Source organism: Rhodnius prolixus, unplaced genomic scaffold (genome assembly GCF_049639745.1).
Source record: "Rhodnius prolixus isolate KJV_2025 unplaced genomic scaffold, Rpr scaffold_3, whole genome shotgun sequence".
Classification (NCBI taxonomy): domain Eukaryota; kingdom Metazoa; phylum Arthropoda; class Insecta; order Hemiptera; family Reduviidae; genus Rhodnius; species Rhodnius prolixus.
This window is the reverse complement of record NW_027411603.1, coordinates 27,501,914-27,515,241: the sequence shown is the minus strand read 5'-3', so window position 1 is coordinate 27,515,241 and position 13,328 is coordinate 27,501,914. Positions and strand designations below refer to the sequence as shown.

Sequence of the window (13,328 nt, the reverse complement as noted above, 5' to 3'; positions counted from 1 at the left end):
AAAAGCTTTTAAAACATGAAAAGAAAAAGCTCTAATAAAAGTAAAACTTGGGTACATACCTGTAGTTGGGTCTGAATTTTAACCGCAGCTTCAGTTTGTCCTAGGGTCATTAGTTGCATTGCAATCTCATTCATTTCAGCTAATCTAACTTCATTAGCTTTTAAGTCAGACTGGAAGTCATCAAATTTCTTTTGCATAACCTCAACTTGTTCCAAATCTTCACCAATATCTTGTACTTGGGCATGATTCTCCTAAATTTACAGTGATTTCTTGAATATTTTTTGAGACTGACAAGATAATCGTTTTATTTAATTTATGAACAGTTTTAATCAATTTTGGTTCTTTGAAATGGTATTTTGTAGCCAAACACTGTATAAAATTATTTAAGTTGAACGATGGAAGTTTCTTACCTTGTCTTTAATCCAAGTAGCTAGTTCTGCGGCCTCTCTAACCAGTACATAAGCCTTAACAGTTTCATTTAATTTATTTTGTCTTTCTTTAGCTAGATCTAACAATCTTTTGTATTGTTGTTCTATTTGACTTTGTCTGGCTGCTATAGAACTACTGTCAGCAAGATTTTGTTGAGATGCTGTTAACCCTGCTTCCATTTTTTTAACATATGCTGCGGGTACAAACCCTTGTCGATCATTTACTTCAACTTTCCACCAATCCTATAACAAAACATTGAAATCAAAATAGTAAATATGTATCATTTATAAAATAAAATTTGAAGTTTAGAATAGAATCATTCTTTCCAACAGGTTGATCGATTTGTTTACTAAATAAGGATACAACACGTTTAGATTACATACACTAATTCTACGGTCACGTAAACAAACACACCAAGACCTTCCCTTGGAAATAGCTTCGGCAAAGAGAGTAAACAAAAAAAGTTTTGAAAGGATAACCCCGACCTTATCAACAATAGGATTTAATTTCGTATTCTGTAAGAAATGTAATAGATGTGGAACACTTTAAACTTTTTCCCACAACAAGCAAAATACAACCAATATTCTAAGAGAAAATGTTTCCAATAAACTCTAATCTGTATTTTATAAAATTATTCACCTTATTATTAGAATTGAGAAGAGTGAGAACATCTCCTTTTTTCATTGATACTTCTCTTGGAGACTTTTCAGTGTAGTCGTAGAGAGCCATAACACATTCTTTACCAGTTACATCTATAACCGGCGTTTCTTGTTGCTGAATTAACAAAACAATGAAAAATATTTAGATCCTTATTTTTAATTTTTGGGGTTTTTTAAAAGTATAAAACCACTAACCACTTCAAACAAAACCTACCTTGCATAATTCTGCCTGTTGACTAAGTGCAACAATAGTATTTCCAAAGGCTTCTAAATCTGATACAAGTGCTTCATGTTTTTTTAGTAAAGCTTCAGCAGAATCTTCATCTTTACCAAAATCTTCATTCACCACCATTGGCTCTTTTTCTTTCATCCAAGATTCAGCTTCATTAGCATCTGCGAAGTATTGATGGGCTTGTAGTGAATCTTCCAAATCTTGTTTGCGCTGTAAGGAAAATAAAAATAAATTCATCATCTAATTATTAATACATAGTGAACGAAAAATTAACAAAACATTCGGTACGAACACTGTTTCCGTATTTCATTCACGTAATGAAATTTTCTTTAATTAATTTTAAACATCGTTTAAAGCCATAAAATCACACTTCCGCTCCATTTGATTTCATAAAATGTGAACTTTTTCGAAGAAATTGCATTCATATTAATTTTATAAAGCAAAGGAAGCAGTACAATTACACTTAAAGGGGACCTTAATCTCACCTCCCTCCAGATATGCCTAAGAATCATTTTCCTAGCTTGAAATGAATGTTTCAAATACAAGTTATATATTTACAAGTATTTACAGAGCGTATGCATTTTAAAGAAAATTCCGACCAATCCCCAAAAAGTGAAAAATCGATCCAGTAAACTAGCACTTCCAATTGGCTGGTTTATACCCAAGTTATCCCAGTACATTATACCGAGTTCCATATTAACACGATTCCCTTACCTAGTAAAAGAAAGTAAACAATGTCTTGGTTTAAATATTTACCTGTAAAGCTTTCTCTTTCAGTTGAAGCCAATGAGCGTTAAGATCAGCAGTTCTTTTTTTAATTTCCTCTGAAGAGAAGTGTCCTTCATCAATCATTTGATCGCCAGCTTGAGTTACAGCTGACATTCTACTTTCGTGATTGTTAATTTCTGCCAACACTGCTTGATGTTTTTTCATAAGATTTTGTACACCAATGAGATCGCGTCCTGTAAAATGAAATTAATATTGTAATCATCACAAAGTAGTTTTGGTATTAAACATGTAATTTGGAAATAAAATCTAAAAAGGATTAGGTAAAAAAAGAATCAAGGATTTTTTTATGGTAGGTTCCACTGCCCAACCAACTTAGTGGACGGAGACGGCAAGAGAAGTATTGTTCAGCAAATAAAATCCGGGTCAGTGACTGAAATTCGAATCCAATACTAAGCAACATACCTTAGCTTTGTATCTCTAAGCCTCAGATATCAAAGCAAATAAATAGGTAATTATTATCTAATTTAAGCAGCAACGAAAACCCAATTTAATTCAGAAATGTTAATTGTTTAATTAAGAAAAAGGAAAAACAAAAAATAAAAGAAGTTTTTAATGTCTACGTTCTTAGAGATATAACTGACTAATAAGTCCATTATTTTTTTATTCAAAATTTGTTTCCTGAAATATAATCACTATATTTTTGAAGCTTTGATATCCACTATCTCGGTTTGTAACCACTTATCTTTGGCAACTTAAGCGTTCTGCTCTTTGGATCTATTTTGGTAACTTTCCCAAGAAGGAGAAATGGATTTCCCACTCCCTTTCCAGATGGATATCGTAGCCTAATCTGACAATTCGAACTTCCAGACAAAGAGTATACTGTCTACAGAGATAGCTGCTATGAGAAACCACCGCTTGATTTAGCGATCCCAAGAACAAACATCTTTGTATTCTACACCCTATTTACATACTCTGACCCATATAAATAACATATAAATCCATCCCCTTAACTCACTCTTCAAACATTTTGGCATTCCTAAAACCCTCAAGTAGCTAGATTTATTTTTTAATCGATTCTAAATGTGCCTTCTTCAATAAAAAGATAATTGTAAACTGGGAACAAACTGCGTTTCGGCAATTTTTGTTTTAACTCAACTTATAAAAACATTTGTGAAACTTCTTATTAGGCTAGTCAATTTTTGCAAGGTTAATAATGCAATACTAGTAAATACCTCTATTGGTAGAAGCTGCCACTGGTTCCTTCTCTCTAATCCATGCTTCTTCGTCCTCAATATCTCTAAAGAGTTGTTGAACCCTAAGAGAATCTAATAATTTTTGTTTTCTGATGCTCATTGGTTTTTGTAGAGCTGCATATCTTTCAGTCACTGCCTCCTGACAAGTATAAATTGAAACAAGTGAAAACTTACTTATGAACAGAATTAAATCAACTTCAAATTTAAAAGAAAAAGAGAAAGGCAACTGCGAAATAAAAAAAAATGCAATTTAGAGAAAATCACATCAATGATCCGGTTAAATTTAGTACAAACAGCCTCACACCTAAATAAGCAAAAGTAAAATTGTAATACTCTTAAAAGATAAAATTAATGTCATAAGGAATGTGTACACATACATATATACATCATACATTGCTGAAGTATGCATTAAATTATACCAAATAATTAATCAAGCTCTAATAAATGCAAACAGCAGTTTTAAAAAGAAGAGAGATACGTAATTTGAAATGGTACAAACTTACTTGTTTAGCTTTAATATTCTCTGCATCAAAATGCCCTCGTTCTACAAACTGTGCAGCAGCAACTCTTATACCTTCAATTCTATCCTGATGTGAACCAACGTCTGCCTCTAACAATGCATGCTTCTTTTGTAGATTTTGTACGCTTGTTAAATCCTATGAGAAATAACAGTCAATAAATCAAAACATAATCAAATACTGTATTTATAATTTTATTAAGTAACTAGAAAAACATACTTTCCCATAATCTTCAGAATGTAATTGCCCTTCGATTTCAGTAAACCACAATTCAATATCTTCTACTGTCCTGTTGAATTGTTGTTGCTGGGAAGCCTCTTGTAATTTAGAACCTTTCTTTTCCGTAGCAGCTACCAAAACCTCCCACAATTGAACTATATCTTCCATGCGCGATCTGATGCGATCTAAATCATTAGTTAAGCAAGCTTTATTATTTATAATTACCAACAATCACAATTATTTATCTTATTTACATACATTTCTAATAAACATTATCATTTCCAAAATATTAAATAAATATTATTTTAACGATAAGGATAAAATGTCATTAGAAAAAGAAATGGCCCAAACGAAATTAGTTTTCATTATTTTTCTTTACATTGTTGGGAAATTTCTAACAACTTTAGGGAAAAGTACTTAAAGCTTTCTCATTTTGCAGTATTTTAATAATGCGATTTATTTATTTATTCATTTTTTTACTTGCTATATTTTGCACACAGACATTTTCCTCGTACTTTCTTAATAAAAAATAATATTTTTTTTCTTGATACTTTACATAAGAGGGAAAGTTTTAAAACTTTTAATAATGTGTATAGTGCTACATCACAGCTCACAGCTTTAAAATCTTTCTTTTTAGCCCTATAAGTTAATTGTAAGGAACATCACTACATTTTAGCACAATTTGTTTTTAAAACGTTACTTTGTAAGATTAAATAAAACTGAGAGAAATCATAAAAATCATAATAACCGATGACAAGTCTTTTTCTTTTAAAAAGATTAAGTAATTTTTTATAAATAATATTTACACTCGCAATGTAAGTTAGGAAGTTGAATCTCCAGTAAAATGTAACAACCACGTTTTTATCTTCCTGAATTTTCACTTTCTCTAACCACTTATTTAATTTACTGCATTCATGCAGATTTTTGATTTTGAACATTCACGTAACTCGTAAGTCGTGTGATTGGTAATTATAGTGAACATTTCAGTGCGGAGGACATGATTAGACTCTCTTTAAGAGGGTCCGATATGTTCACGTGCACCTTTATATTGATGTCCTGAATGGACGGATACTTTGAAACGTTAGTATTCATTTGTACTTCGTAAGAAGCAAAAACTACATAATTCGTAATTATAGTGAAGTCGTGTGATTGTTCACCAGATTTTATTTTTTTAATGAACTGAAGCGAAATTAATAAAACTTTATTTAGAGATCAGAAAACCGTGTTCTATGGAAGCAATTTCTCGAATGTGTAAGAATAAAATAATTAACAAGATAATTTAAAAAAGAAAAATTAATTAATAATTTAATTTTATACCGGAAGCATAATGATCAGCTTCAATCAGTTCCTGTCCTGTCGATGTTATTTCTTCCATTCTGGAACTATTAGCATTTAGTTCTTGTTCAAAATTTTGTTGTTTTTGAACTTTACCATTTAAATTTGTGGGATCCTGTGAAACATTAAAAATGGAAATGTGTGAAGTTAGAAAAATAGATCACAACTGTATTTCCTTACTAAAGTATAAAACAAGAATTGCGAAGTAAATAATATAAATTATAAAATCTGAAAGGCGAAATGAACTAACTAGATAAGAATCATCAGTAGCAAATTTCAATTTTTCATTTATCCATCCTTTAGTTTCATCACAATCCCTTTCAAATTGTTGCAAAGTGAACGAATCGTCAAGAATGGCTCTTCTTTCACTAGACTTATCAAGCAAGGCGGATCTTCGTTCCAAAAGCTGCAAAAAATAAATAAATAAATTAAAAATGAGTTAGCACAAAATCCAAGATATAATGAATAAACTCTAAAACAAATATTAAATTAAAGAAAAAAAGCTACCAATGATCTCCTCTGGGCAACATCATCTGCGGCATAATGTTGACATTCAATAAGTTTCGTAGCAAATTCATCTAGAGCTTTTATTTTTTCTTCTTGAGCTGCTAATGACTTTTCAAAATCCTCATGCTTTTTGATAAGTGCCTCAACAGAGTCTAAAGAATCTCCAAGGTCATCATTTGCCAAGAAGGCCTAGAAATTTTATTTATTTAATTTAAATCAATTCCATATAAAAGAAATATTCCTTTCGTTTCACAGATTCAACTTACTTCTTGCTTGGCCATCCAAGTGTCGGCTTGTTCAGTATCCCTATAAAATAACTGTAGATCCATGCACTGTTCATTTAGTAATCTTCTATCATCCCACAGTGATAAAAGTGCACTTTTTTCACTTTCCAAAACATGCAATTTCTCCCTCACTTCTGCAGCAGCATAATGGTTTCTTTCTAACAGTACTTCTCCAGCTTCAGCTGTAGATCTAAAACTATCTTCACGAGCATCTATTTCACCCTAAAAGTAAATAAGTATTAATTTGATTCATTATCATAGCAAAAAAAAACTACCACATGTAACTCTCACTGTGTTTTTGTGAAAGAAGAAGTGCTATAATCAAAGATTTACATTTTTTCATAATCGATTTAAAAAAAAAAATTAAACACTAACTTTATGCTCTTGATGCCTCTCCAACAACGCTTCAGCACCAGCAACATCTTTAGCAAGTTCATCTGCTGAAATTATGGCCTTCATATCATTAATCCAAGAGATAAGATCTCTAAAGTCTGCCAAAAACCTGTGCAAATAGTATGATTCGTCCAATTTCTGCCTTCTTTCCTGTAAATATATTATTATTAGCTGCAGTATTTGATTTTTTTTAAAAAAGCAAAACGAATACAAATAATCTTGCATTCGTATTACATAAATGCCCCTTAAAGATGATTACAGTACACTCAACATTCACCGTAAGATACATCTTATTTAAACAAATATCACTTATACGAGAGACACTTATCAACCTTAATACTTTCTCTCCATTATTTACTTCTGTAAATTATTACATCAGTAAATTTGATAAAATTGTAGCCACATGAGCCTCTTATGTGAGATCTTTACCATGACCAATTCCAGGGGAATGTGTATTCATCTTACATTTTGTTACCTAGTTAGTTACTACAGCCATCGTTTAATAACGATGTTAGTCGATTAACACGGTACCTCAATGTTGGAGGAACTAAGTTAGAAAACTAAAGGATTAAATGCATGGTGGACATATGAAACATATACGTACTAGATCTTAGTGCAAATTTCAGTATGATTCATAGAGAGTAAAAAATTTACTCGTCTGCAAGTTGCAGGAACTGGAAAGTTAGAACTTCAAAGATCAATAGCATAGATAAGTCAGTTTTGACTCATTAGGAATCAGTCTAAATAATGAGACATTAGTTCTGATTGTCTTACAAATAGTGGTGTAAATAGCGTAGATTATGATTTTGGTCCTTTTGGTCGCCTATGGAAGTTCTGAAATTCTCTATAGTCGAGTATAATCCTATGTGCAGTACTCAAATACCAGTAGAAAACGAAATAACAAATTTAGAATTTAGTTTGTCAGAATAAAGTTTAAGTATTATCATTTACAACACTAATTGTATTCACGATTTCTTGAAATATAAAAGCTGTTTACACAATTGGAATTAAGTAACTAATATTTTACCTTAGCTTTTGCTGTCAGTCTCTCCCAATAAGAAACAATTTCTGCTCTCTTTGCTTGTATTTGAGCTGCATGATCACTGTGAATTGTACAAAGTCTATCGGCTTCCTTGCCTAATGTGGATACTTTATCTTCAAGAGCAGCCAGATCTCGTTCTACTCCTTCATGCTTCCGCTAAATTTAAATTATCATTAAAAATTCTGCTACTGAAGACAGGAGAAGAATTTTTTAAAATATTGTTTCTTTATAATCCAAATCTATTTCTGAGATTAAAATTTTTTGAAGGATTTTTTTATGTTCAACTAGTTTTTTTGGGACTGTAGCTAAGTCGTCTGACATTAATTAGTTCTTATAGAACGAAAAACAATATTAAAAATGTTAGATCCTGTCAGGCAGATAATAACATTAGTGCTAAGACGGGTAATATTAAAAAACAAAAATATTAAAAATGTTTCTTCAACATTGTTTTAATTCGGAATAAAAGAGAGAAACTGGAAAAAAAACATTCATGAATATTTACCTGTAAGGTCTGAACACTTGCTAGATCCCTGCCATAATCATCTGATGAAAGAACTACATCCTTTTCTGCAATCCATGCTACTGTTTCGTCGGCATCTCTATTCAAACGTTGTATTTCATGAGCTCCAAATAACTTTTCTTGTCGCATTAAAGCTTGTTGCCTTAATCGAGTCCAGGCTTCATTTAATTCCTACAGATTTGATTATAATAAATAATAATTCTACTAATGAAATCTTCTAATTAAAAAAATTAAACACAAACCTCCTTTCTTTTAAAAATCATCTCTCTTTCGGGATGTCCATCACTAACTAATTTGTCAGCTAATTCATTTACTTCTGTAACTCTATATTCCTGGGATGCCATGTCTTTTTGAAATTCATCAAATTTTCTTTGCAGAACTTCTACATGTTCAAGATCTTGACCAAATTCATCTGTTGTTACAAACATCTCCTAAAGAAGTACAAAATATGTTCAACATGAAATTAAAGAAAGGAGATTGGAATGTGAAGCATACGATGACATAAACAATCCCATTCGATATACATACGATATATCGTATATATATATATATATATATATATATATCGAATGGTATGTATATCGAATGGGATTGTTTATGTCATCGTATGCTTCACATTCCAATCTCCTCGCCTAAACTCTAGAATTACGATCTTTCCATTCAATCATTAAAGTGCATAAATAATATAAGACAAAGCACAACAGCACAGACGAAGTAATAATAAATTCAATAAATTTATCACATACTATCATTATTGGTTAGCGACATCTAGGTGATTTTTTGTTAACTTGTTTTCTTCAACAAGCAATACTCGATTAATTCGATTATAATATTGCTAAAAGTACAAAACAACTAGTAAAAATTCTCACAGTGATTTATTATTGTTTCCTAATTAAAATGGAAGTTATTTATTTTTGGTATTAGATATTTATTTTATTTACTTATTTATTTTACTTTCTCTATTTAAGTGTTACATATATTTATAAATTTACCTTATCTTTTATCCAGAACATAACTTCATCGCACTGCCTCAAAAATTGCACCAACACTAGAGCTTGTTGTAGTTTCATGCCCTTCTCGGCAAGACGGGATAGCAACAATTCCCATAATTTGTGAAGTTCCTCTATCAAAGTTGCGTAATTATTAAATTTTTACTACTTGTAAAAAAAAAAAATGTTGGGTATTTCTACAGTGAAAATGAAAATAAATTGACTATGGAAATAATTGACCTTGTGACCATGACTAGTTTCAAAATAGTAAACATGACGCGAATGCAACTTTTAACGAGCGAATTCATTTTTCACTTTTTTACCGGTCGTAGCATGCATGTATTTTCTATTTCTACCAGATTTCAGAATTTAATCAATTATAAACTCTTTAGTGTAAAAAAAAAAAAAAAACATTCAACGATAAAATTAGCAATATTGTAATATTACCCTGCATTGCAAACCTTAAAAACTGTCAATTTATTTTTTAAGAAGAATATTTGTAATTAAATAATTTTAAGTAAATTAGATTAGTCTTGTTCCCAAAGAATTGCCTAACTTAAAGTGGATTATTGAGCCGACCCTGTTACTAATTTCATATTAGTACAATAGTTGAGTATCAGAAAGAATTCCATTTCTTTCTAAAATTTCTATTTTTGTGTGTGTGTTCATCCCACTTGTGAAGCCTAGACTAGCTTAATAATATAAATTATAATTGGTAATTGTTCGCTTTTTGGTTATTTTTATTTATTTAATTCCAAGAACATTAAAATCTTCTAATTTCTTACCTAACCTACGCTCTATTACGTCAGATGCGTAATGCCCTTGGTTTATCATTTCTTTTCCAGTATTGTCTAGCATTACAATTGCATTACTATGAGCAGCAACTTCAGCCTCAAAAGCTTGATGTTTTTGAATTTTGGCCTGACATGATCAAAAACAGAATAATAAATTAGCGAGTAAAAAAAAGACTATAAAAAATATTAATGTTGATTAATGTTTTTTTTCATACCTGGAGATTTGTAGGATCTTTGTAACTTTCGTCTGAAGCTGCTTGTAGCTTCTCGTTAATCCATGATTCGAGTTCGTCCGCATCTCGTTTAAAATACTACAAACATAGAAATATTGGTTACTTATAGAAAAGCGAATGGAATGTTTGATTTCAAAAGTGTAACCAATGATTAACAAGCTGCAATTCCTCTTTTTAAAATTCTCAAATTTAGAAGAGAATTATGTTTAAATTGATTTTTTTTTTTTACATATTAACTGTTCAATGTAAAAAATGGAATTATAATTTTTACTGTATTTATATTTCACGTTATTTTAAAAATTATTAAGAAAGAGGCAGTTACTATCGCAGTGATTATAGTGTTTTGGATAAGCTCAAATAAATGTAAACAATTGTAAACAGAACAATTGTCCTGCAGTTGTAAATTTAAAATAATAATAATAAAAAATATATAGAGTGTGACAACAACTGAGGTTATTGGTGCCAGAGGAATTTTTTCCAGTCTATCACCGTGAGTGAGCTGTAAGAAGCTCAAAAAAAAAAAAATAATAATAAATAAATAAAAGTAACTTGTTTCTTACCTGAAATCTACGAGAATCTTCTAACTTTTGCCTTTTTGCCCTAGCATCTGATTTGAAATCTCCGTACCTACCAAGAACCTGCTCTCTCCTCTCCTGAATATCATCAGCAGTTTCCAGAATCCTTACTTCTTTTGGCGTTATCTGATCCATTTTGTTAGTTTCTTGATGAATCTAGAAAAAAAAAATCAATAAATATTATATTTTGTAATTACACTTTTTATAAGATAGTAAATCTGTAATTCTTCTGTTATCTTACTGTCCTTATCATCTAATAACTTGCATATCTCTAAACTACTTGTGATATAAAAAATACAATTGAAACTCACATGAGTTAGTTATAAGTTAAAATTGCTTATAACCAAGTTTTGGAATAAGAAAATAAGATAAATTCCTTACATCAAATTTTTTAAATTCAATTTTTAACAGAATTAAAAAGAAAACACCCTAAATGCAAAAAAGTCACACCACTATAAGTTTTTTGTCTTGATACGAAAATTTGGATACCACAGTTTTAACATAATCTTTTTGTGTAACTAGATTAACCCGCAGCCCATATGGTAATATACAAATAATCAGAATTGCATAATATTGAATGAATGTAAATTAAGAAAATAGGGGCATTCATGATCAATTTTAGTGGTTTAAGAGACAACTTATAGTGGTTAAGGATTAATAAAGAATAATCTCAATCGGAACTTTTTATAAGCCACCTCTATGTTAAAATAATTTTCTTTGAAAGAAATAACTAGTAAAACTATAAGGTCATTTTAAACAGAGCTAGCACAAGAAGAAAACAAGGCAAAAAACAGACCGTCGGGACTAAAATCTAACTACGTTCGTAAGGAGGATTAAAAAGCTTTAAACATAAAAAGTGATCATTTTTATTAAACAAAGAGAAATGTAAGAAAATATTGTGTGCCATAACGTGAAAAATAAGTAACTCAAATGCACAGCTTAAAATGTGAATGTAAAATATTGTAAATAGCCAAAACAAAATGTTCCTAGTTGCTTACAGAGGCAATTTAAACTGAGAAGTCAATCTTAAATCACAATTAGATACAGAAACCATTATTTAATCCTTAGTTAAGTAAAAAGTAAAGTGTCGCCTATTTTTTTCCAGAAGGGCTTTACGTCCAGCTACCAATTTTGGGTGTCGTGGACGGAGGCGACTAGCAAACATACTTTACTGTAAATTTCTTTTATTAACCATTAAATAAAATCCAAGACCTAAGACCGGGAATCGAACGCATTACCACAATACATTTTAGCTTTGCCGGTCTCGCCTTTAACCGCTCGGCTACCGTAGTGCTTTATATAATTCTTAGTTACCGGCAAGTTTAAATACACTCAATAGTTATTAGCTTATGATACAGCTGCGGACAAAAAAAAAGTTTAAAAGATAAATTATACAAAGAACATCATCATTCTGAGAAAACGGAACAGTATTTTGATACATAAATAAGTATTTTTTAAATATCTGTCTCTTACAAAGTAATAAATAACACAAGCAGTATATAAAGACATGGAAGTTACTACGTTTTTAAACAATTAAACAAATAAGAAAGGTGGACAAAAGTAAGTTTAAGTTTAGATTTTTTTATTATTATCTTTGTATTTGGACAGTAGTTAATTTTATAGTTTGTACGACCTCCTTTACTCTTCATTACTGCTTGTAGTTTTTTTAGCATACTGTTAACTAAGTTTTCTAATATATTTATTAGAAGAGTATACCATTTTTGTTGTACTGCTTCCCAAAATGATTCTTTGTTAGTACGGGCACTTAAAGAGATGAGTTCATCAAAAATCGTCCAGAGATTCTCTATAGAATTAATATTTGGTGACTGTGGTGGCCGTTCGAATTTTTCAATTTTTTTGCAGTAAAAAATTTGGATGCCACTTTGAAAGTGTGGTTAGGGTCATTATCCTGCTGGAAGATAAACGATCCCAGGCAAATCTTTTCTACTGATTGTAGTAAATTATTATTTAAAATGATATTATAATCAACGCCAGTCATTCTCCCATCTATTTTAACCAAATTCCCAACACCCTTTTTAGATAAACAGCCCCAAATCATAATCGAAACGCCACCGTCCTTAACAATCGATTGAACATTTTGCTTTTTTAGGCGACTTGATGGCCTACAACACCATACACTTTCTTCTGATTCATTAACTCAAATTTAGATTCATCAGACCATATAATGAGCTACCAAAATGATAAGGACAGGCCTATATACACGGATACCAACTTTAAACTTTCTTTTGTCTACCACTGTATATCTGCCTAAGAACTTTAGTCTGCCCTCTGCAGTAAGTAGGACATTACAAAAACCGCATTATCATCAGTTAGCTAATGGCTAATATCAATTATAAATGTCCGATATGATACTTCTTTGGAGATAGATTAGATCAACACTTGATTTACCATTGTCTGAAGAATGACTATGGTTGTTAGTGAACTTTGTTATCAATGCTCGATAACTGAGTACCAACCATTTCTTTTTTTTGCGAATTATCTACATTAACAATTTCACATTAGCATTTAACTGGTTCGGATATTTAAAGACCAGTAAGTTATTAGCTGGACTTTGATGATAGCGCAAAAAAACTGATCAAAATCGTGGATCTTATGA

General features: G+C 30.7%; 1 protein-coding gene across 5 annotated transcripts in view; it reads right to left on the bottom strand.

Annotated features, from left to right (window-relative positions):
- Window positions 1-13,328, bottom strand: part of alpha-Spec (alpha spectrin) — a 34,158-nt gene that overhangs the window by 18,806 nt on the left and 2,024 nt on the right. For 2 of the 5 annotated variants that reach the window (XM_074124971.1, XM_074124973.1), the window contains exons 1-21: window positions 12,428-12,445; window positions 10,697-10,867; window positions 10,119-10,214; window positions 9,895-10,030; window positions 9,113-9,243; window positions 8,363-8,551; window positions 8,103-8,291; window positions 7,586-7,756; window positions 6,541-6,708; window positions 6,148-6,387; window positions 5,882-6,070; window positions 5,625-5,780; window positions 5,357-5,489; window positions 4,040-4,224; window positions 3,806-3,958; window positions 3,282-3,441; window positions 2,077-2,282; window positions 1,303-1,530; window positions 1,069-1,203; window positions 411-671; window positions 60-251 (exon numbers count right to left, since the gene is read on the bottom strand). In XM_074124971.1, the coding sequence (XP_073981072.1) occupies window positions 60-251; window positions 411-671; window positions 1,069-1,203; window positions 1,303-1,530; window positions 2,077-2,282; window positions 3,282-3,441; window positions 3,806-3,958; window positions 4,040-4,224; window positions 5,357-5,489; window positions 5,625-5,780; window positions 5,882-6,070; window positions 6,148-6,387; window positions 6,541-6,708; window positions 7,586-7,756; window positions 8,103-8,291; window positions 8,363-8,551; window positions 9,113-9,243; window positions 9,895-10,030; window positions 10,119-10,214; window positions 10,697-10,867; window positions 12,428-12,430 (3,492 nt within the window). In that variant the 5' untranslated portion in view covers window positions 12,431-12,445. Of the gene's footprint in view, window positions 1-59; window positions 252-410; window positions 672-1,068; window positions 1,204-1,302; window positions 1,531-2,076; window positions 2,283-3,281; window positions 3,442-3,805; window positions 3,959-4,039; window positions 4,225-5,356; window positions 5,490-5,624; window positions 5,781-5,881; window positions 6,071-6,147; window positions 6,388-6,540; window positions 6,709-7,585; window positions 7,757-8,102; window positions 8,292-8,362; window positions 8,552-9,112; window positions 9,244-9,894; window positions 10,031-10,118; window positions 10,215-10,696; window positions 10,868-12,427; window positions 12,624-13,328 lie in introns of those variants that run through there. The other 3 variants (XM_074124970.1, XM_074124975.1, XM_074124972.1) reach the window with 3 other exon arrangements.